Source organism: Narcine bancroftii, chromosome 2 (assembly GCF_036971445.1).
Source record: "Narcine bancroftii isolate sNarBan1 chromosome 2, sNarBan1.hap1, whole genome shotgun sequence".
NCBI lineage: Eukaryota > Metazoa > Chordata > Chondrichthyes > Torpediniformes > Narcinidae > Narcine > Narcine bancroftii.
The window spans coordinates 283,611,710-283,637,724 of NC_091470.1; the positions used below are offsets into that span (position 1 = coordinate 283,611,710).

The 26,015-nt window shown below is 39.5% G+C and overlaps 1 protein-coding gene across 4 annotated transcripts in view; it reads right to left on the reverse strand.

Annotated features, from left to right (window-relative positions):
* The window catches only part of zfhx4 (zinc finger homeobox 4), a 267,394-nt gene that overhangs the window by 120,226 nt on the left and 121,153 nt on the right, over positions 1–26,015 (reverse strand). For all 4 annotated transcript variants that reach the window (XM_069921170.1, XM_069921169.1, XM_069921168.1 and 1 more), the window contains exon 4: positions 23,005–23,236. In XM_069921170.1, coding sequence (XP_069777271.1) covers positions 23,005–23,236 — 232 coding nt within the window. The remainder of the gene's footprint in view (positions 1–23,004; positions 23,237–26,015) is intronic.

The window sequence follows — 26,015 nt, forward strand, 5'->3', positions numbered from 1 at the left end:
AAATAAAAAATCTGAATTTTGAATCTCTCATCCAATGAAACACTGGAAATTGAAAGGTCCTCTAATATCCTGTCCCCATTGTATAACACTACCCTTCAACAACAAAGTTCACTGCAATAGCCAGAAAAGCATGCACCATTTCTCAGCGAAGGCCAACAGTGCTAACCAAATTAATCATTCTTCTCAACCTTTGGTGGATTGAAGAGAGGAGTAAAGATCAAGCCCTCAATTCTGGCACAGAAGTAGTGAAATAGATTTAACAATGGTTGGATGGGAGATGCCAGAGAGTAGTAGTGGAAAATTATTTGTCATCTTGGAGGCCTGATGAGCAGAGTGCCTCAGGGATTGGTACTGGGTCCATTTTTGTTTGTCATATATATTAATGATCAGGATGATAGGGTGGTAAATTGAATTAGTAAGTATACAGATGATATGAAGATTGGTGGTATTGTTGACAGTAAAGAAGTTGATCAAAGCTTGCAGTGGGATATAGGCCAGTTAGAAGAGTTTGCTGAAAGATGGCAAATGGCATTTAATAATGATAAATGTGAGGTGCTACATTTTGGTAGGACTAATCAGCAAATGTCATACACATTAAATGGTAGACAATTGAGGAGTGCAGAAGAACAAAGTGATTTAGGAATTCTGGCACTAATTCCCTGAAAGTGGAGTCACATGTTGATAGGATGGTGAAGAAAGCTTTTGTTATGTTGCCCTTCATAAATCAGAGTATTGAGTACAGGAGTTCGAATGTCATGATGAAGTTGTATAGGGTATTGGGAAGGCCAAATTTGGAATATTAGCTGCAGTTTTTGTCAGTGAATTATAGAAGACATCAACAAAGTAGAGAGAGTGCAGAGAAGATTTACATGTTGCCTGGGTTTCAGGGTTTCATCTACAAGGAAAGGTTCAACAAGCTAGGACTTTACTCCATAGAGTGTAGAAGATTGAGGGGTGATTTGATAGAGGTATTTAAAATTATGAGGGGGACAGATAGAGCAACTGTGGACAGGCTTTTTTCCATTGAGAGTGGGGAAGATTCAAACAAGAGTACATGGATTGAGATTGGAGGAGGAAAAGTGTAGGGGAGATATGAGGGGAATTTCTTCACTCAGATGGTGGTGGGAATGTGGAATGAGCTTCCATTGAAAATGGTAGATGCGGGCTCGATTTTAATATTTAAGGAAAAGTTGGATAGGTATATGGACAAGAGGAGTATAGAAGTTTATGGGGTAGGTGTGGGTCATTGGAACTAGGTGGGAGAAGGTATTTGGCGAAGACTAGAGGGGCCAAACTGGCCTGTTTCTGTGCTGCAATTATTATATGGTTAATGGTCATGGTTAACTGGTTGTCAGTGATTCCAATCCTATTGTACACCTCTCAGATCAAGATGAATTAACAGTAGTCACCCCAAGCCATTGGGAAAATATTATTAACACTATCTTTGCAGAACCCTTGAAAACCACTTGAAAGGTAAACAAACCAACATCAGGCCAACTTCCCAAGAAACAAATTCCCAATGTAGTCAGCTCCATTGAGCAGAAGGCATCGTTCATATGCTTGACTTCAGACACCTGAGCACATTTTCCATTCTGAGCTTGGTGACCAGAAGAAGTTGAAATGGTGAAAAGAAAAAGATTTAATGGGTTCTCAAAGCATCACAAGCAAAGGCAGCATGCCCATGATTTCTGGGGAAGCTCTGATTCATGCCCGAGTCCATCCATCAGGAGCAGATGGAATAGGTCTAAGTAGCAGGAGTGCACCTTCCCACAATCATACCCACTTCCCTCTGCACCCCCACCCCCCCCCCACCTGTCCCATCAGGCACCTTTGTTTACATCTTGGGGTTCCCACATCACCATAATACCCAATCTTAATGCAAAAGTGAGAGAAATGGGGCTTGCACTGGCTGATACATGATACCAGTGGTGAGCTTCATGTCTTTTTTGGTTGTTTGGAAATATTTTGAAAACTTTTTTTTATATAAATTAAAATCCTTTATTAAGGTTTGTGTTGTTTCTAGTGGTTTCCTCCCTGCCTCACAAGGGGAAAAGTTCTGTTTATCCTTTGGAAGACAACTGTCAGGCAGAGGTCAGAGTCAGGGACAACCAGTTATTGAATCAAGGTCTTGATTTTGAGACTTGTGCGATAGCCAGCTTACTGAGTAATCGGAGATGTTGCAAACTCCCCAGGGCTCAGGCAACGCCCAAGCATTCGGAACATTTTTGCCAGAATAGAGCGGGTTGTCTTCCTTTTTTCAAGGGTTAAAGTTAAAGCACTTGGTGCGATAAGAGACTGCAGCAATCCTGTAAGACATTAGAAGCACACTAAATTCCATATGCCCATTAATTCATGCAGATAAAGCACCTTACCACTGCCACTGCTCTTCCTGCTGGAGTTTACAATATATGCCACAGTTGGATGCTGGGGTCATAACCAAAGAACATCAAGGACTGTTAATTCATTTTCCCATTTGACTGTGCAGTTGATCATTACTGCACGACGTTCTCATTAATGATTTTTAATAAGGCCTCAAGAATAAAAAAAAAGCTGCTTTCAAAAATAAATCATGAGGGTTTGTTAATCCTGTTTGAAGGAATGTGAACAAATCAACTTTTACTCACGATTGTTATTTAATTAAATTTATAAAGAAGAAACAGCTATTGTTTTTAACGATAAAGTATATTAACCACCAGCCAATTTTAGATATCTTACATTTTTACTAATAGCTCATTGAATAGGCAAGACTGTGCTCAATTTTTGAAAAATGCTAGGAATGGCAATTTTCCTCTGCTCCCCTGCTGTTCAAAAGTCACGTCCAACTAAAACATTCAGTCAACAATTCTCTTTATACCACAGTACAGGAGTTAAGTTCTAAAACAGAAACATATTAGTTGTCATGAAACATTCCAACAAGATATCACACCATCTTGCAAAGCCTTCAGAACACTGGAAGTCTGTGATTGATCATGGAAGGAGAATTCTGTTATCTGCACAATGGCTATAAGTTGTTGTAGCCCTGGGTGAAACTGGTACACGTTCCTAATTTACAAATATGAAGATAGTCTTTTGGAAAAACTCAAAGCCAGCATTGATGAGAGTAAAGATTTCATGATAATTTTCTAATGCAGGATCATTAAAAATGAGTGAAAATTGAAATAGGTTTTGAAAGGTGGCATACATTTCTTTTCAGCAAATATATACTTGTGATGACCCAATAGGTTGATCCAGAGTGCATTAGTGACAAAACTTTACACTACCCCTAAAGAAGGAAGAAGAAAGACTGTTGAGTTGTCAAATTTTAAACTATGGCTTTGCTGAACATTTTTATTATCCTCTGTGAAACTTTCACCTGTCAATCATGTGCATCTGTTTCCCAGTGAATTGATGCAATTCCCAATCCAGAAAAAAATGATTATACTGTGTTTATATGTTTAAAGATGTAAAGGTTTAAACAACATAAAAAGCAAAACAATATTCTGAAATTAACAAAATATTACTGGTTTAATAGTTTATGGAGTTTTACAAAACTGTAACTATGCTTGATGGTATGGTACTGGTGTGAGCTGAAATACATAAGCCATGAAAGTGGCATGATTAATCCATACAGAATGCTATGTGCTAGTTCTCTTTGTATTTGAATATATCTGCCTAACCAAAGTGTTAATTGGCCAAAATGCATCAGAAGTGTGGGGGGGGGTCAATGTCCTCACTGACTGGCAGGCGTTCAAGTTAACATGAGCTGCGTAAAGTCAATCTGCTCCGTTTAAAGAGAAGGTGCACTGTGCCTGGAACAGATATGGGCCATTATCTAGGAAGTGACTTGAACATGGGAAGAGATGCAGACCAACATAATGTGGCAGAGAGTGGGCAGCTTTGCTGAGAAGAGAAGATAATTTGGTGTCTAAGCAATGCAATGATTTCAGTGAAGAAATAGTGAAGCCTCTTACACCACAATGATCCATTTAAAAGGACAGGAATCCCATATCTAGATGTCCATTGATCTTGAGCAACTTGCAGGGCCGGATGACACAAATTTCCTCTTTTGTTCCACTGTGGCTCCTAGCTTCCAACCATCCTAACTACCCCCACTCCTTCACAACACTCCAGAATATGACTCTAAAGCAGAGTACCAAGTTCAAAAGCACATCTCACTCACCTGTGAGGTTGCAATAGGACAAAAGCCTATTATCCTTTTTCACATGCACTAGAATTTCTAGGTTTGTAATTACTCCTTACTCTCCCATGACTAGAAATTGAGTTAGTTTGTTTCTGATACACAACACCACCTATCAATCTGGATCCCTTTGAAAGGTTTGCAGAAGTTGCTCTTAAATAAGAACATAAAGCCACAAGACTTAAGAGCAGAATTAGGCCAATCAACTCTGTTCTGCCATTCAAATTATGGCTGATGTATTTTTTTCTTTCAACCACCATTCTCCTGATAACCTTTGACACCCTTACTAATCAAGAACCTGTCAACTTCTGTTTTGAATATACGCAATGACTTGTGCTCCACAGCTGTCTGTGGCAATGAAGCCCTCATCCGTTTTCCGAAGGGATGACCATTTATTCTGAGGCTGTTCTCTCTGGTCCAAAGCTTTTCCACTTATATTTAGTATGTTTCAAGGAGATTCCTCCCGTCCCCCATCCTTCAAAGCTCCAACTCGTGTAACCCCAAAGTCATTAAATGCTCCTCATATATTAAGCCTCTCATCCGTGAAACCATTCTCATAAACCTCATCTGGACCCTCTACAATGCCTGCACATCCTTCCTTAGTTTGGGGCCCAGAACTGCTTGCAATATTCCAAGTGTGGTTTAACCAATGGCTCACCACTACTTCTTTGCCTTTGTGCTTTTGTCCTCTTTAAAAAAAGTGCTAACATTGCATTTTCCTTCCTTACCAGACCTGCAAATTAACCTTTAGGGAATCCTGCACTGGGACTCCTTAAATACTCTCTGTATTTTCTCTTCATTTAGAAAATATTCTTCTCCTTTATTCCTTCTACCTCATATGCACAACTAAACACTTCCCTGTGCTGCATTCTAATTGCCACTCCTTTGCTCATTCTCCCATCCTATCCAAGTCCCCCTGCAGACTCCCTCCTTCCTCAACATTACCTACTTATCCACCGATCTTCATACCATCTGTAAGATCTCATACATGTAATACGCAGTATTGAAGCCGGTGCTTTCCTATATACTAATCAGTGTAGAGGTTGCTGGGTAAACTCTGGTGTTCATTCAGCAGAGCTTCAGACCTTAAAAGTATACCTCAAAAGCACAGTGAATTAGTGTACTATAGGAAGACAATTGCAGGAAACTACAAACAATGAAGGAAAAATCATAACCTCACTGAATGTGACCTCCAGAGTAGTGTTAATTTTGATTCATTTGTAGACATGCAAATTGAGGAAGCACAATACACACATAAACTAACACTTCAAGGCATCATTGACTTGGGATGACATAACTTGGCACTGACAATGTCCTTCGTCTCCACATAATGAAAAAGATGAATTGGAAACCAGAGAAAGACCTACAGGATGGGTGTTGGAGCTCCTACAGGGGAGCTGGGTGGAACTGAGCTAGGGACTGGCTTTTGTGTTCAGAACAATATTAGGCTGGAGGAAAAAGATTTGTTGGTTCTATTGGGTTAGAGAGATCAATGAAGCTGCATTGAAATCTCATAGGCAAACATGTACTTTGATCATAAAAACATTTCATTTTATTTTTTTTTAATTCAGCACAGTAACAGGTCATTTCACCCAATTTACACCCAATTAACCTACACAGACACAGGGAGAATGTACAAACTCCTTACAGACAGTGCGGGACTCGAACCCCAGTCCCAATCACTGGTGCTGTAAAGGTACTGCACTAACCGCTATGCCAACCGTGCCACCCCTAATGATCAAAATATCTTGTAGGTACAATGACAGAGAATGCTTCTCAACCACATTCCCCATCAGAGTCCACCAGGGCAGTAGGATGTGTGTCCCTTTCCTCTGGTCAGTCTCCAAAGCAGACTTCCTCAGCTACCATACAGACCGTTAATCACCAGTTGAATATTGACTCCAGTTAGTAAGCACTTGTGAAAGAGACTGAGCACCTGGACACAGGTAGCTGTCAGGCATTCTTTTATCAAATGCAGGAGATGGAAAGGTGCGCAGAGCCAGCAGCGTATTATTCAACTCAGGAAAACACTTGGGGAATAGTATCATTGCACATGTGCGGTTCTGTGCTATTTTTCCTGGCAAGCAATGTCTGTTCTGAACCTCCCGCTCAAAAAGAAGAGCTGCCACATTTATGACCACACAGGCACCCATTCAACTACTTAATCAAGAAATTATTTAGCAAGAGCATTAATGTCCCAACCAAAAGCCATAAATTTGCAAGCTGATGAGGGCTAGGTCCATGGTGTTTAAAACCGGTGATCCAGATCCCTATAGGAAGTCCAGCAACAACTTACAGAAGGCTATCCTAACAGCAAAGGAGCAATCCCGAGTGAAGTTAGAAACCGAATCAGATATTCGCCAACTATGGCAGGGCTTGCAGGCCATTACATCCTACAAGGTGAAGCCTAACGTCATAAATGGCTGTGTTGCTTCACTACCCAATGAGCTGAAAACTTTTTATGCACAGTTTCAAAATGAGCATTCAACAGTACCAGTGAGAATCCCTGCAGAAGCTGGCGACCCTGAGATATCTGTTTCAGAGCCCAGTGGCAGACCATCTTTTAAGAGGGTGAACTCTCTCAAAGGTGTCATATCCTATTGGCAAATCTGGCAGTGCACTGATAATCTGTGCCAACCAAATTGCTGGATTGCTCATGGACATTTTCAATCTCTCACTGCTGCAGTCAGAGGTTCCCACCTGCTTCAAAAGGGCAGCAATCATTCTGGTGCCCAAGAAGAGTAGAGTGAGTTGCCTCAATGACTATCGCCCAGTATCACTCACATCTACTGCAATGAAATGCTCTGAGAGATTGGTCATGGCCAGGATTAACTCATACCCAAGAAAAGACCTGGATCCACTGCAATTCACAACAATCGTATGATAACAGATGCAATCTGAGTGGCTCACCAGTCAGCCCTGCATCACGTGGACAACCACAAAATCTATATCAGGCTGCTTTTCATTAATTAAAGCTCAGGGCTTTCAACATTATCATCTCCTCAGTACTGATCATCAAATTTCAAAACGTGGGCCTACACACTTCAATCAGTGCGAGTTGGTAACACCAATTCCTCCTCACTGATAATTAACACAGGTGCACCTCAAGGATGCATGCTTACAGCACTGCTCCACTCTCCATACCAGTGGTTCTCAATTTTTTTTCTTTCCACTCACATACCACTTTAAGTAAACCCTACGCTATGCTATAGGTGCTCTGTGATTAGTAAGGGATTGCTTAAGGTGGTATGTGGGTGGAAAGAAAAAGTTTGAAAACCACTGTTTTAATTGTACCTAATTGACTCGTTATGTGCACGGTTTCATAACTCCAAAGGAAATGAGCCAATGACAACTTTTCCTCAAGCAAAATATTTCGGTAACAATTGGGTCTAGAGCAGTGATTCTCAACCTTCCCTTCCCACTCACATCCCACCTTAACCAATCCCTTAGTAGTCACAGAGCACCGATGGCATAGGGATTACTTAAAGTGGTATGTGAGTGGAAAGAAAAAGGTTGAGGATCACTACCCTATACACCCATGACTGTGTGGCACAATTCAAATGCCATCTGAAAATTTGCCGAGGACAACATGGAATCACAGTCAGCAATGAGGAAGTGTACAGGAGTGAGATAGATCAGCTAATTGAGTGGTGTCACAACAACATCATTGCACTTAATGTTAGTAAAATAAAGGAATTGATTGTGTACGTCAGGAAAGGGACATCTCGAGAGCACAAACCAGTCCTCATCGAGGTGTCAGGAATGGAAAGGATAAGGAACTTCAAATTCATGGGTGTCAACATCTCTGAAGACCTATCCTGGGGCCTTCATGTCGACACAATCAGGAAGAAGTCTTGCCAGTGGCTATACTTCATGAGGAGTTTAAGAAGGTTTGGAATGTCACTAAGGATTCTTGCAAATTTCTACATGTGTATCATGGAGAATATTCTGACTGGTTGCATCAATGTCTAGTATGGAGGTGCCAATACACAGGATAGGAAAAGGCTACAGAGGCTCGCACCATGATGGCCATTCGTCCTTATTCCATTAAGAACCTCTTTAAGAGAGAATGTCTTCCAAAAGTAGCCTCTATCATCAAGGACCCTCACCACTACCATCAAGGAGTTCCAGGAGCCTGAAACAGAACTACAAACATAGAAAGACCTATCAACCCTTCTAGACTGTGCCAGCCTATTATTTTGCTGTCCTACTGACCTGCACTCAATCCATAGCCTTCCTATCCATGTACTTGTCCAAATTCTTCTTAAGTGTTAAAATTAGACCCATATTTACCACTTCAGCTGGAAGTTCATTCCACACTTCCTCCACTCTCTGCGTGAAGAAGTTCTCCCTCATGCTCCCCCTAAAGTTTACCCCCTTCACACTTCACCCATGTCCTCTAGTTGTACCATACATACCCTCAGTAGAAAAAGCCTACCTACATTTAGTCTCTCTATCCTCCTCATAATTTTAAATACCTCCATCAAATCTCCCCTCATTCTTCTACACTCCGTAGGGAATAAAGTACTAATCTGTTTAACCTTTCCCCGTAACTCAGTTCTGGAAGTCCAGGTAACATCCCAGTAAATCTTCTTTGCACTCTTTCTATCTTCTTTCCTGTAGTTAGGTGACTAAAACTACACACTATACTCCAGATTTGTCCTCATCAATGTCTTGTACAACTTTTCATAACATTCCAACTCTGATACTCAATTCTTTGATTTTTTGAAGGCCAATATGCCAAAAGCATTCTTTACAATGCTATCCACCTGTGACATCACTTTCAGGGAATTATGTATTTGCATTTCCCAGATCTCTCTGTTCCACTGCACTCCTAAGTGCCCTACCATTCACCGTGTACATTTTTTTCTTGTTTTGTCCTTCCAAAATGCAACACCTCCCACTTGTCTGCATTAAATCCCATCTGCTATTTTTCCAGCTGGTCAAGATCCCTCTACAAGCTTTGAAACCTTACTTTACTGTCCACAACACCTCCAATTTTGTATCATCTACAAAGTTGCTGATCCAATTTACCATATTATCATCCAGATCAATGATACAGATGACAAACAGCAATGGACCCAGCTCTGATCCCTGAGGCACACCACTAGTCACAGGCCTCCAGTCTGAGAAGGAATTATCCACTATAACTCTTTGCTTCTCCCGTATAGCCAATGTCGAATCCAGTTTGCTACCTTACTATTAATATCAAGCGTCTGAACCTTCCTGACTAACCTCCTGCGTGCGACCTTTTCAAAGGCCTTACTAAAGTCCATGTAGACAATATCCTCAGCCTGTCCTTCATCAACTTTACTGGTAAACTTCTTGAAAAACATGCATAAAGCCATGTTGACTCTCTCTAATCAGTCCCTGACTATCTGATCTATTGTACATCTGATCTCTTCGAAAACCTTCCAATAATTTACCTGCCTCTGAGATCAGGCTCACTGGCCTATAATTTCCAGTTACTTTTGGAGCCTTTTTAAACAATGGAAGAACAAGATGTACACCCAACTAAACAGCTTCTTCCCCTCCACCATCAGATTTCTGAATAGACAATGAATTTTTGAACACTATCTCAATTTTTCTTTTCTTTCACATTATTTATTTATTTTATATATCTTGTATTTACAGAATAGTAATTTTGCACATGTAAATCAAAACACTGCTACTACAATACAACAAATGTTGTTGCACATGTTCATGACAATACATCCGATTTTGATTCTGATGCTAATAAGCCAAAACTGAGCATTTTGGAGGGTGTGGGAGTCAATTGCAGTGAGGTTTGGTAGCAACCCATCAATAGCAGAGTAGCCCTTTACATGTTGTCAGAATGGAAAACGTGTGGATTGTTGGACTGCCGTTTTCTGGAATTTCCTGAAAACAATTCATTTCTGAACACGGTAGTTCTAATTTAGGTCAACAATGACAAAAGTCCAGCTATGATGTCTTTGGATTCATGGCTGATAGCAAGAAAATGTTTGATCAATTTTCAAGATTATTGATGTTTGACCTGAAAACATTATTTATATTGAGTTCAACTCGCCTTCAATCACATTGCAGTCTAATTTTTGGTAAACATCTCATATGGAGGTAGCTATGTGTTTTACTGTGTTTTGGTAATTCACTTTCATTAAATTCAATGAATCAAAATGTTGGAAGTGGATGGTCATGCAGCTAAGTTTACACATTTAGCTCTGGTGACAAAGGATGAATTTCTCATCAACCTTTCTCAAGGCTCCTTACACGTTGATATCGCCCTTCAAACATTGTCCAAGTCATCTCCAGTGTTCTTTTCAATCTGTGTTTTAAAATCTCCATTGCGTGGTATTGAGGAAGTTTGACACAATGCATGCCCGCTCCTGCTGTTATTGTGTTATTAAAACAGCCTCTACTGCTCCCATTGCTTTTATAGTGCATAGCTTCAAAGTTTAGCTTTACCCTTGCAGTGTTAGAAATGCAGTGAACCACAAAATCAGAATTAACACAGTGTAATTGCATTACCCCCAAAGATGCAAGTTTCAAGCAATTGCCAACTTCAACTGCAAATTATTTCATACCACAGTCGAAGTGATCTACAAACAATGGGATCAGCATTGAATTATGTTCATACAACATAATAGATCCCCATGATCATACACAAAAAAAGTGAAAGAAGCTGACTGAAGAAAAATAAAAAGGAAAATGCTTAATTTATGCCAGTCTTTTCTGAGCTCAAGCAATCACAGAGATACATCAGAGCCAATAATGCGATTTTGAAATTTAGTCACACGTAGTATGCGGAAACAAGGGAACCAAATGCCAATCGGCAAAGCTTGAACAACAGCAGTGAGATAAATGACCAGACGGTAGACTTTAACAATGATGGGAAGGGGAAGTGTGCAAAATGCACAAGGAATTCTACCTTGTTTTCTGCTAGTAAAACCATGGGAGGAAAATCAAGCCCAATCAAATTTAGTTTCAACCCCAAACTTAGCATGTCATCCAAAAATAATTTCCCACTACGTAGCATGCACTAAAATTTCAGTGCAACTTCTGTTCTCTGGTGTGAATTTAAAACAAACTGGTGAGGACCATGTCTGACCTCTCAGTAGATAACATAGTAGAGCATAAGAAAGAGGAGCCGGAGTAGACCATTTGGTCCCTCAAGTCTGCTTCACTTTCACAAGACAATGGCTAATGTTCTACAGCATTTTCCAGCAATATCTCATAATCGTCGATACCACTACTATCCAGAAAGCTATCTATCTCTGTTTTGAATTAATTCAGTTATTGCACCACCACAGCCCTGAGGGGAACAGATCCATCACTCTCAAACTGAACCTAGATTCTACAGTCATCAGTTATAAGAACCATTCTCCCTGCTTCCACTTTGTCAAACCCTGTAAGAATTTTGTCGGTTTCAAGGAAATCACCTACATTCTCTTAAAATCCAAAGAATATAGATCCAGTTCAATTGGTCTTTCCTTGTATGGCAAACCCACTGTCCTTGGAATCAGTCTAACAAATCTTCACTGCACACTCACTATGGCAGGTGTATCCTTTTTTCAGAGAAGATGATGCTCAGAAATGAAAATCTAAAATTTGAACATGCTAGAAATCTGAAGTGCAAATAAGTTACTGAGTCAGTAAGTCATTTCAAGTCCAGGCCTTTCAACAGAACTGGGGAAAAAAGTGTTAAAAAACTGTTTTCAGCTGAAGGATTGCCATGATAATGTGCTGTCTTTGATTAATGGAGGAAGAGAAAAATAAAAAAACAAAAGGATACAAGCTGCAAAGTGCATATCAGGGCTTGGGCAGAAAACCAAATGATAAACGGCGGAAATGCTCAAAAGGTGAGGCATCCAATTTGAGCCTCACAAACATTTTTGATTTTCTTTGCACTAAAATTGTTTATCTTCATTCTATATCCTGAAATGTTCTCCAATTGTCTGACTCCCTCTAATTTCCTCCTACAAGAAGCCAGCATCTCCACTATGACCTGGTGCCACTTTAATGGTTAATAATCACTCTGGGAAACATTTGGGCAGTTTACTATATTAATGGAAGATAGTGCATCAATACAAATTGCTGATAATGTCCAAGGTTAGAGATCATCATGTTCTGGAGAGTTGATAATTATCTCTCATTATAATTCAGAATATAATTTTATTTAAATGTACACAAATGTGAGAATGCAATCCTGAGAGAAGGCAGCATCTTGTTCATGGATCCATTGAAACCCACAGGGAAGTTATCAGGTGCCCTGGCAATCAGTTAGAGACCAGATTGGTAGAGCAATGTCACAGTCTCAATACTTTTGCCGACAGTGGACTCTGAAGCCACAATAGCAGGAGCCTAACTAAGCTTCATTTATGTTTCACTTCCCCTGTTCCTCTAGTACTATATGCCTTTCTTTGACTACATTGTGATTACTTAGCAAGTCTAACATTCCATTTACAATAACAGTATCATGCATCTGTCTTTTCGTGGCTATCAAGAAAATCCTGAATAGGCCATTGCGTTAAGAAAAACAAAAGGCACAACCATCAGAATTTACACCCCAGAGAATCAAACTCACGCACCCAACCCAATCGGTGCCTGGCATAGACCAGCAGAGATCTGCAGCTACTTTGGCAAGGCTTAGCCTCTTAAAACCAATATTTTAAAATTATATTTGTAACATTTTTTTTTTAAATATGATCCAAGATTCATTGATTTTTTTCCCCCACTCGTTTTCACCATTTGAAGCTCTCACTTTTTTTAAAATCTCTTCCAGCCATTTTCTGCTGCAATTATGTAATCTTTTTAAAACTTTATCTTGTCCTCTCTGTTGATCAAGGCTATTTCAGTATGTACGTGCAGTTCCTGCATTCTAGGAGTAAATAAAGATAATATCATTCTTCACAAAGTTGAAATAATTTTGATACTATAATGGTAAATTTAAGTGGCTTGGAAAATAAATTCTTGACCTGTGCCAGATCATGACTCCTTTCTATTTTGTCTCTGGTTGTTATTTCATTAAATCTAATTTTAATTATACTCCTCTCCATTTATTCTATCTGCCTTAACCTTTTACTTCTTTCTTGCATGAGATTGGAGATGAAAACTTGCTTTAATAAAAGTATTCAATGAGAATATCCAAAATATGGTATGTTTAAAAGTACATTAACTTGCTTTTCTTTTGGGTATAGAATTACATAAGTACCATGGCTTCATGATTGTAAAGAATTGGAAAATCTCCTGAAAGGAATTTTTTCACAGTGTTGGTGGAAGAGCTACATTACTACTACTGCGACAGGATAGAAGGTGAAATACTAAAAAGGGAGTGAAGAGGACATTCAAAAATTCTTTTCATCTGTAATTATATTTTTATCTGTAATCAATATAATTTATCAAATAAACATTCTGCTCAAATGTTTGTTCAATAAATTAATTAACTGCTGAACTTTTTACTGTCTTCAATTCATTAAAATTTAGTTTCATTTAAATTAGCTCACTCCCTTGGTTTATGTAAAAGGCAGACATCTTGTGAAGTGGGTTTTGGTTTAAAATGAAAGTTTGCACAGAGCTCCACAGTTTAGCTACTGAATTAGTCTTTGTTTCAGAGTTCGTCCCAAACTCAAAGCACATAGAGAACTCTGCAGTTTATTTAACAGAATAGTAAATGATGCCTCAAACATTTAAATTCCTTCCATCCGCTTGTGCCCACTTACTATTTCTAGCAGACACTCCGTGTACATTTCATAAATCTAAACCTCATCAATCTCACAACATTTCTCACATCCTTCCTTCACTGATGATGAGTCTGCTGGACTGTGAACAGGAAATTAGATGAGCTTTTGGCAAAAATAAGTCACAGAGAAACAAATAGAAGCTAACATCCTTTGCTTAAATAAATTCAGTTAGTTCAAAGTCTTAAGTTTGCATAGTTGTATCACATGATATGAATGTCTTGCAAACTTGTTAAGAATTAAAAGGAAAGAAGTGGTGGTCCTCATAACTGCAGCAGATGTCCAGCTGAAGAAACAATAAACAATCTCACTGGTTGTGTGCAGCTGAATATCACTCATCTGAAAAGTTCAAAATGTAACTTGTCCCTAAAGAATCACTTACATTTATGCATTGCAGTAAAACTGCAATTAGATCAGTTGACAGCAGTTAGAATATAGAACCATGCTATAAACTGCATTTGTACAATAAATGCAATATCTAAACACTTCAAATAGTTACCAAAACTTTCCTTTCGCCCGTCAGAGGTTACAATAGAATACTCAGGAGGATATTATGAATATTAAACAATTTTATCTACTCCTCATGATAAATATATTTGACCTGCTGAGATGTTTCAAAGCTGAATCAATTACTAGAATTGAGTTTAGAAACTGGATGGTAGCCAAAACTGGGGTGATTTGGGAGCATGGGATGCAGCTTGTGCCTGAGGAGATTGGAGGCAGGACGAAACAAAACTGGCCTGCCAACCTAATGCTACCGTGGGGGCCACTAGGCGCTCCAGTGATAATCGGCTGTTTGAAAGCTGACTTAATATCAGCTGAGAGCAGAGAAATTTTTTTTGAGGTTTTTGCTCAGATCTAAGAATGGCAGAAGAGCCCTTACACCAGATAGCATTAATACCTGTATTTGCAGTTCTTTTTGACCAAAATGGTGGCCTCAAGTAGTCCCCTAAAGGGGTCTTACAGCTGAGAAAACTGATGGCAAATACAGAGTGCATGATGCATTTAAGAACACTTTAATATAGTAACATGGTCAGAGATAAACTCTCAGCCATAATGCAATAAGCAATGAACAAATAAACAACTCATTTAGGCAGACAGCCTAAAAGATTGTTTGGCTCCTAATCCACAGCCATAATTTCAGTGCATAATGATCATGGGTTTGCAACACCACATAATGGACCTGATACAACTCCTGCTGTGATTTTTTACAACATAAGCAACAGCAGGTCACTTATCACCTTCAATCTACCCCCCAAAATGGCTGCTGCAATTTCACTGTAAAAGTAACACAAGCTACATCCAATTCTAAGGACAGCATAGTTCAGATGCAGGCTCAATGTGCACAACTCTTGCAGGACTTCAAGGCTCCAATGCCTTTTTCTTGTGCAAATTGTGCGCTGGCCCGCGAATACATCAGTGATTCCAAATATTTTGACTGTGGATTCTACGCATAGTTAATGGCATATGTGCTGCCACGATCACCAGTCCAACACTGCTTAACAGTTGCTAACTAGCTGGGTGGCCTGGACTATAGAAAGATGTTGTGGTACATTAGCATCCTCCTTATTCCAGGGGAGCAACCATCTGCTGGATTGGCTGCAGTGCTTCGAATCAGGCAAGGGAGCCACAGATAAGCAGAAGGCAGGAGCTATGGGCATGCAAAATGGAAACTTGTCAAGAATTTATGCTAATAATGTGCAACAAATATTTATTTACTTCTGTTTTCATGATTTTTATGGAATGGGGTTGCAACGATCAGTAATAGGGATGGCAATGTGAAATTGTAGCAAACGGTGATTTAAGTTTTGCTTTGGTCACTAGCAGCCAGATTTGTTGGGTTTCCAGAAGGTTAGTGTATGTTGATCATCCCCATTTAAATATGAATGTGGCTCCAATGTAGTAAACAGTAAACAATAACAAAGAATACTGCAGAGCACTCTTGAGGCACCAACTTCACCTTGAGGGGCACAATAGAATCTCATTGGGCCCCACTATTGATGCAATGTTCCAGCATCACCTAGCGCTCTGACCACAGAGAGGAGATAAGTAGAAAGGGGAAAAACCACATTCTTCTATCTCCTCTGGTAGTTTTTGTCTCTCATCCCTCTCCTGGAAGCTGCATGCAGCAGGCACAGCATGAGGCTGAATGTTTCTGAGTGCTTCCCATACTCACGGATTTGTAGCTGATGATCACACATTACCTTCGGAGAAGGAATTGCTTTACCCTCAGCAATAGAACATCTGCTCCATAATGGGCTGCAAACATTACATGTAATAGCAGTCACTGTCTAGAGTAATCTGGAGGCCTGGAAATCTGGGATGCCAGTACTCTCACATAGGAAAGCAGTCTAGAGAGAGGGAGTGGCTGGAGTTCTTCTTATGGAAGGGAAGAAATCTTTGACACCACTGCCTTAGGATCATTAGGCATTGGACATATTGCTCCACAACCAGATGAACATAGGACTATGGCTCCCCAAAAACCTCGGAGGACAGGGTCTCCGCCTTCTCCCTGTTCTCCTTCGGTTTCTCTGGATAATCATTACCTTTAGTTCTTATCCTACTGCATTCACCTTTGGTTTCTCTCCTAATGGTTTGGTTACTACAGGCTCTGATCCCTCCACCACTTGAATGATCATCATACACAACCATGAGATGAGGCTTTACATGTGAATCATTTCTACCCAAAGACCACAGTAATGTGCTTCCCCATCCTCCACCCCAACCTCTTCTCACTCATGTTCTGGAACATTGAGGACATCAGAATCCTCTTAATGCAGAGATCACATAATATAGCACAATTGCAGAATTTAATGAGAGCCCTATTGGTCTTTATATTTCTACTTTGAAAGATGACTTGTCTGATTCTTTATAATTCTCTGCTGTTAAAATTGCTGCATCTGTCTCTCTTTTTCTCCCTCCATTTATTCCTCTTTCTGCCTGTATGTTATTCAGTCATTGTTCAATAATTTCATACTGTTCTTCATAACTGAATGTACTAATCTTCTCTGACAGTTATCTCAGAACTATTTGCTTCCATCAATCCTTAAATCTTTTTAATAAATCTTCTCGGTAACACACCTCAATCAGCTCCAATTTCTGCCATCCTACTCATCACAGACAGGAACAATGCACAAATTCAGTTGCACATTGCAATTGTACACTTTTGCAGAGCTATCAGGTACAAAAATCATTATTTAATTATGATACAGGTCTACTGACAGCAGGGAAAGATTGCAAATTCAAATTGGATGTAACATCCCCTCCCTTTCCCAGTATTGCCTGTGAAAATGCTGGAGGTTTTGGTTGACCCTTGAGATGAAAGGCAAAGGGCGAAATGCCTCATACAAGTGAACCTTTCAGGACTGTCCTCCATCATCAGCCCTGCTTTAATGACTAGTCATATTGTAACAAATAATACCAAGAACAACCAAGCACTTTGAGTTTCTTCCCTCACCGACACTTAATTTTACTGATTTATTCTCAAATGTAACTTTGTCCTTGAGTATTCATAATAATTTGACAGGCTGCCAAAGCTTGGAGGCAACCTTTGAGTCAGTTGTTAAAGATTTCTATTAGGCAATATGAAAAGAATAACTTACTAAAGCTGAGGGGTGAGAATAGCAAGCACACTTAATTGTCACGACAGCATCAATCTCTGAAGGATCAGTGACTTGAAATATTAATCCTGCATCTCTCTCCATAGATGCACCTTGACCTGTTGAGTTTCCAGCATTTTTAAATTAGTCTCCATCAAAGAATGGTTCGTCATTTCTTGAACAGGCTGAAGTTGCTGAAATGTTTTCCAAGAACTTTGAAAATCACAATTAATGGAGAGATCGACATTACCGCACAGTACAGGTCCTTTGGCCTGTACAATATTTGTAGTAATTTCTCTTCAGATTCCCTTCCTGCTGTATAATTTTAAAAAAAGAACATTTAAATGTCATCAGGATACAAAATGTAGCACAAAATGAGGATAAAAGACAGCGGGAAGCAGACTACCATTTTCATAAATTTAGGAATTCATTCACCTGGGAGGAAATGCATGTTTTAGAAAACTGAAAGCAGGTGTGAAATAAGTGACCACTTAAATGGTTGACAATTTAAACCCAGATTGATTTTTAAAAGTTTCCTCTCCCATGCACCATCCTGCTCCCCAACCAAGAACAATGTCTAAATTGTTGAGAAATAAGTTGATTTGTCACAAGCATCAACAAATCCATCAGGCTCGTATTCTTCTTCAGAAAAAGGTTTCAACATAGTGACTGACTGTCTCTTTCACTGGACCACTTCAATGATTGGATTTGTTCACTGGCAACATTTGAAAATTCATTATTTTGAGTAGAGTTCTGTTGTTTGAAGCTTTCTGCAGACAATGGAGTTACATTTTTCACGTCTTGTTCATATTTCCAATAATAAACAACATGAAACTAAAGTATAATTTTGATCACAAACTGGTCAATGAGCAGCCATTTCCTCTGACTGAAAGTTAGGTAGACTGAAACCATTGCTTATGGCCACCATTTCCTTCACTCATCTCAGTAACTGTCTGTTCTTTCTGGGAACCACACTGCTCAAACCCTTCATGAGCTTGCAAAACTGGATCCCATTACCTTCAAGACAGGTGACTAAGCTGAAAATGTGTTGAGCTTTTGATCATTTATTCAAATGCTCTAACCAGTGATCAAACTTTTGTGTTATGCTAGTCCAGTGGCTTATCCAGATTTGGTTGATTTACTTGGTATCACTGCATTATGTCCCCTGTTCTTGATCAATATTTGGTGGTTTATCCTCAACGTAGGGCAGTGTTAATGTTTATGGAAAGGGTCAGGTTAGCTTATGTCAGGAATTCCTCCTTCTCAGGCTGGTTTCGAGTTAGACAAAAATGGGTTATGATAAGGAAACATTTTAATTTTTATACTCCAGCATATATTCAGTCCATCCCTTTACTGTTAGCAATTCCTCTTTATCAATCTTCTTTTTGCCTACTGTCTTTATTAACTCCTGGTTCAACTCAGCTGTGATTTCAAATTTCTCATCCTTGTTGTTAATTGTTCCATGGTCTTGTGTCTCCCTGTAGCTATAAACTTCTTAAATCCTACTATTGTGTCTGGTTCCACCTCTACTCCTGGTAGCCTTTTCTCTGTGAAATATTTTCCCCAAACATCTCCGTAAAACTTCTTCCCCCTCACCTACCACACTTACTCTTCTGTGTGACGCTTTTAACCGGGGAAAAGATTTCAATAGTTCACCTTATAGATGCCTCTCATTATTTTACACGCTTCCATCAGGACACCCCTCAACCTCCTAAATGCCAGATGAAACAATTAAAGTTTGTCCAATAACTCACACCCTCCAAACCTGGCATCATCCTGGTAAGCCTTTTCTGTACTCTTTCAAAAGCCACCACATCTTTCCTGCTAATGGGCCAGCCAAAAATGTGCATAGTATTCCAAGTGTGGCCAAACCAAAGTTTTATATAACTGCAACATGGCCTCCTTGGTTCTGTACTCAATTCGCTTCCCAGAGAAGCCAAACACTTTATACACCTTCTTTATGTGGCCACTTTCAATGAGCCATGGTCCTGAACCCACAGATCCCTCTGTTCATCAATATTTTTAAGAGCCCTACCATTAACTGTATACAATCCTGTTGCATTTGATCTCCCAATGTGCAACACCTCACACCTGTCTAGATGAAACTCCCATTTGCCATTGCTCTGCCTATATCTGCAACCGATCTATATTCTTTGCAAACCCTTTACGCAGTCCACAACACAACCAATCTTTGCAACATCTGCAAATTTGCTAAGCTACCCACCTACTTTTTCATGCACATTATTTCTGCGCATCACAAACAACAAAGTTCCAACAGTGATCCCTGGGGAGCATTGCTGATCACTATCCTCCAGCCTCAATAATATCCTTCACCGCTTCCCTAACTTCTAAAGGACAGCCAATTTTGTATCCAACTTATCATTCACTATGGATCCCATGTATCTACACCTTTGTCCGAAAAAAAATTCAGTTAAATGAAAAGTGAACAATATCATTCAGGTACCAGAAAAAGTTGAAATCTGATGCGGCACACAAGGAATCATTGCTTACGGAGAGTTATGCTCACTGTCAAATAAAAAAAAATCTTTGAATGAAAGTTTAACAATTTTTTTATAATTGACATGGAGATGCTAACAGTTGAGAAAGCGGGTAAAGGAACTGTAATCCCTTTTAAATGCACAAAAATGCAGGAGAAACTCAGCAGGTACAGCATAGGAGACAATGATACATGACCAGCATTCCAGATCTGAGTCTTTCATCAAGATATGAGCAAAAAGTAGCCAGGTGCCTGAACAGAAAGACAGGAGGAGGAGGAAAGAAAGTATGGGGGAAAAGCACAACCTTACACGTAATTCAAAAAAGAAAATGGAATTATCATTTAAAAAATGACAGCACTGCCACTGGTGTGGACCCATGGAGAGCAGAGACACAGCACTCCCTTCAGGGTTCAACCGCTCAGTCGGATGAACGTCAGCTCTGTACAGGCTTTAAATGGCCTGTTAAAGGATCCAATGGTGGTTCATTTTAAAATCTTACAACCCAAGATAGCAGCGCCTATGATCAGCAGTAGCCACAAGGGGTTGCAGACTCTGGGGGAAGCAGAGGACTGGCACAGCACTACAGAAAATGGGTTGACCACCCCCCATTTGAGAAGAAGCAGAAGAGATGGCCCATGGGACAGTGTACGGTTCTGCAGCCAAAGAACACACAGATGGCAGGCTGTCGGTGATTGGAAGCGAGGATCCTATGCAGGCTGCGGGCTGGATGCGACTGTGGTCAAGGGACTCACACCAAGTTGTGGATTGCTGGAGACTGGCTGAAGGGGTACCAGGTATTGGATGCGAGAGGGTGCCAAGGAGGCTTCCTGATTGGGTCAGAGATTTGCATCTGGATCTTGGGTCACAATTGGTTTGGACTGAAGGCTGTATGGGGGCTGCAGAAGTGCTGGATGAGAATATATGGACATTCTGACATTTTTGGTGGTGGGAGATTCTCTTTTGCTTCTCTTCCTCTGACAGTAAGGGGCACTGGACAATTATTGCAGAATCATTGTCTGCCTTACGGTAGACTAAAGAAAATTTTATATATTATCACAGTTTCTGTTTTATTACATGACAATCTTGAATCTTGAAAAATAATCTTGAACTTTTATTTCTTCTAAAAAATTTTAAATTTTTTTTTGTTTTTTCCTTTTTTCAATACGGTTATGAATTTGTATCTGAATTTCCCCAAGGCCTTTAAGTCAGCTTCAAAGCCTATGCAGAAACAATAGACAGGCTTCAAGAAATGTAGCAAGGATATATAGATAGGAAATGCAGTTATAGCTGTCTTGGTACTTATGAGCTAAAATAGTGACCTTGCTTAAACTGAAGACTAGTTCTGTCAATCTTAGTGTGCTAGGAGGTAGGATTTAAAGATTATGTAAATTGTACAATCCTTTGAGACATTATTCTTTAAAAAAAATGATGGTTTGACAAGTCTATGTCTCAACATGATGATCAAAAAATTAGTGTAGAGATTGTAAGATGAAATATTGTTTTGACAACCAGCAAAGTATGAACTATTTCCTGCATTATGGACCAGGCCAACAGAAACATTTACTCATTGTATTCAACACCGATATACAAAAAGATTCTCAAATATTATGGCACATCAATCCAAAATTAATGGTGAATACCTGGTAATTGTAACGATATCACACCTTTGAAATTGTTAGACAACAGAAACTTAAAATAGATATGCATGTCCATTTATACCCTTACATACTGGCTGTCATTTACAAAGAGAAATTTCTGAAGTGCAAGCCCAGTATTTCTGACAACAGTGAAACCTCATTTCTAACATTCACGTATTTCTTTTTCACATTGGTTGTAAAATATTTTCCATTAACATCAAAGTTCTGACATGTGTAAGGGTAATAATTATTTAAGCAATAATAGATTCAAGGATGTTTGTGCTTTATTTTATTCATATCCTCCCTTAACATAACCACATGTATACTTGTTTTTTTGTGTGTTTAACAGTATTCTGCTTTTAGATAACAAAGGGTTAAATTAATCTGGAACTAAAAGATCAATATATTGATCTCATGATTACACAGTGTACAATAATCTCTACCACTGCACTGTTTCACTGAGAAAATTTAAATTTACTTTGAGGAGATTTTGTGATACGTTTAACTTCAGCTCTAACAGCTTGCTAATCAATAAATAAAAGTCCCTTTGACTTCCAAACCCTGAACTATTTGAACGTAATAGTCTTATTTCAACCTAGACTGATGTAAAGATTTTAAAGTACATAACAGCCACTAACTAAATAAGCCTTTCTTGAACACCCAATCCTTGCATCACCTTTGATCCACTTATAATTAAAGCCAAAAGTACAGACGTCTCATTTAATTCCAATGTGGGCACTTTTAATGCAGAAAGTTTCGCATGTGGCTTTCAGCTTATGACCATCTGTTTCTGGATTTCATATATAAACAGGACACTTTAGGGAACAGAGATTAATTCAGCTATGGAATGCCATTCAAAACGTGTTAGCAGTTTCCCTCCTCCAGGTCAACCAAAGCAAAAACAAGTTAGCCACTCAGTTTTGGAAGGTATCATTAAATATTAGTATTATTGAATAATGGACTCTGACTAGTCTTATGTTTTAAATTACAGGTCTCTCTCAAATAAAACTATTAATCTTTTTTTTTGTCTCTGAAAGTTTTACAGTCCTGTTACACTTATTAACTGCTGGCAGAGAAGAAACTTTTAAATGAAAGCCAAATTGCTTTAGTCATGAGAAAGGAAATTAAAGCTCACTCTGGGGGGAAAAATTTCACTGTGAGATCCTCCCAAGGTAGAGTTTCATAACCTCCTGCATGCTTGCTAAAGATGTCACTGCATGCAGGACCGCGTATGTTACCGATATAAAAAGGCGGCCTTAATGGGAACAATATGTTCATGTCTGTGAGATTAGAAATCAACGTGTTTTACAGTGCAGGACAATTTCTGGGTACTGAAAGAGATGGCTGGTTAAAGGACAGCCACCTGTGGGTACTCACCAGGCTCACTTGGTGGGCAGTCCTTAACGAAAAAGATTTCATTGAGATTGTCCTCCTCTGGTGCCAGCCCCTGCTGGTGTAACTGTAACCTGTGCAGGCTCTCTGTCTGCTGGTGTTTCAGAGACCTTGCGTGCTGAACCAGGTTCAGCTTGGCCTTGGTAGTGTAGTTGCAAAGGCCACAGTTGTAACAGCAACACTTGGAGTTCGACGCACTCTCGTGCTTTTGCAAGTGCTGAGAAAACAAAACCAAATGAGGGCAATGAGAGCAAAGGGAGCATCTGCATTTCTACTGGAATTCTGTCTTATAACCATTTTTTTTAAAGAATGCACACTCCAAAAGAGCTTGGAAACCTTTTTCTTCACAATTTCAAACAGATAATACCCATGAAGAGAGATTAACTCTTGCCTTTGATCCACTGTTTCGATCAGAGTAGAGGTCTGCTTAGTATTACTAAAGACCAAAATAAGCAAGCTGACCAAGAAAGAGCAATAATTAGTGGCTAAAAAGAACAATCTCAAAAAAAAACACACAAGATAATCAAATGTCAAACTGTGACCTTTCATTAAGATCAACATCAGATTTAATCAAAAACACCACTGGCTGACCAAATCCAAAATTATCTTGTAATCTAATCTTGCTGAAAATCCAAAGGGACACCTTTAACACACACTACACCTCATTCAGTGTTTGTCATAATTCATATTCTAAAAACTACCTGGCTGTAGTAGAGCAACATGCTAAATTCTGTAAATTATTTACGAAAGATATGAAACATTTTCTGCTTTAGAAATCTCAAATTTTACAATCCAACACATGCATTAATTCTGATCTGCATGGCGACATTCAGCACTTTCCATGCTCACACACCCAGATATTAAACAATTAGTGTACACATAGAAATAAACATTTGGTGACCACGCTTAGAAAGTGCATTTGTTTTAATTCATTGTTATTCATTTTAAGAAACAAAGTGAAGTTCTTTGGCTAGTCTCTTCAGAATAATTGATGATTACTTTTGTAATTCAGACTCTGTCATTTAAATTGAGTTTATTTACAGCATCGTCTCCACGCTGCTGAAGCTCCAGCTGCGCTGGGTGGGTCACGTCTCCAGAATGGAGGACCATCGCCTTCCCAAGATCGTGTTATATGGCGAGCTCTCCACTGGCCACCGTGACAGAGGTGCACCAAAGAAAAGGTACAAGGACTGCCTAAAGAAATCTCTTGGTGCCTGCCACATTGACCACCGCCAGTGGGCTGATATCGCCTCAAACCGTGCATCTTGGCGCCTCACAGTTTGGCGGGCAGCAACCTCCTTTGAAGAAGACCGCAGAGCCCACCTCACTGACAAAAGGCAAAGGAGGAAAAACCCAACACCCAACCCCAACCAACCAATTTTCCCCTGCAACCGTGTCTGGCTGTCCCGCATCGGACTTGTCAGCCACAAACGAGCCTGCAGCTGACGTGGACATTTACCCCCTCCATAAATCTTCGTCCACGAAGCCAAGCCAAAGAAAAAATTTACTGTACTTCCCAACAGCGCCCATGTACCAGTCTTTAAATGTAGAAACAAAAGATACTATAAGGCTTAGAATCAGCAGCCCTTGCTTTTAAGTTGTAATCAGATACACTTGAGCTTTTCCATTTTTTCCCACCATGTAATGTTCCAGCTTGAAGGAGATCTAGTTGCAGCAGTGTATGTCAGAAGCCGAATATGATTACCATATATTTCAGTGTATAAGTCAACCATGGCATTAGTTGACCCCCATTTTCCAGCCTCACTTTAAGGGTTTTATGGTGTAACCAGCATACAAGTTGACCCCAATTTTCTCAATGCCTGAGTTGGCCTGTTGACTGTCGTACAAGTTGACCCCTGAAGATCAAAATGCCTGAGATGGGCCACTGAACGGTGTCTACATCGACCCCAAAAGATTGCATGGATTGATATGTGGGCATATCAAATGTTTGATGGATGCAGGGTCCATCAACCCAACGCAACTTGCGACAAAAGTATGAAGCGAGTTTTAAGTTGAAAGTGATGGAAATGGCCAAGAAAGCCAACAACTAGGCTGCAGCCAGAAAATTTGATGTATATGAGAAGTTGGTAAAGGAATGGAGGAAGAAAGAAGACTATAAGAAAAATGCCAAGAAGGCAATGTTCTTTGAGAAAAGGAATCAATTGTTGGCCAGAGTTGGAAAATCACGTTGCAGAATGGGTATGTAAACAGAGGCAAGATTACTACATAAAATAAAATAAGAACATTTGCACTGCAGTAGGCAAAATCAGACCCAGACTTTAGTAATGATTTTGGGGCTACAATAGTCTGGTGCAACCATTTCATGAACAGGAAAAATCTGGTATTATGACAAAAAACAAAACTTTCACAGAAACTACAAAAAAAATTGATCATAAAGTTGTAAATTTTCACCAGTTTATTATACGGAACTGGCAGAAACACTAGCTTCCATTGGGAAATATCGGAAACATGGACAAAACCTCCGTGAATTTTGACATTCATGGCCTGGTTTACCATGGTGCTATCGTGCATGGCCGACAGGCCAAAGATTAGACTCAAAGTAATCTTCCAATGCAAAATTAAACCTTAAATAAAATTCCCTGCAGGTATTTTTGTACATTTTCATTAAAAAGGATGGATGGTGAAAATGGTGTAAGACTATTGAACTGCCGGCCAGGCGGTTTACACAAAGAAGAGTTTGCTGATCTGGGATATGTTTCGTAGCCACTTATCTGAGAAGACTAAAAGTAGATTAGCACTACATAATACTTACATGGCTGTTATCCCAGTTAGTTTGATATCTATATTGCATCCTCTCAATGTCTGCTTGAACAACCCATTCAAAGACCATGTGCACGAGGAATGGAATACATAGATGTCAAGTGCAGAAAATAAGTTTACAAAAGGTGGGGGATGTGGTGTGTAACTTCATGCTCAAGGCATGGGTCAAAGTTAAAGAAGAGACTGTGAAAAAATTGTTTAAAAATGCTGTATCT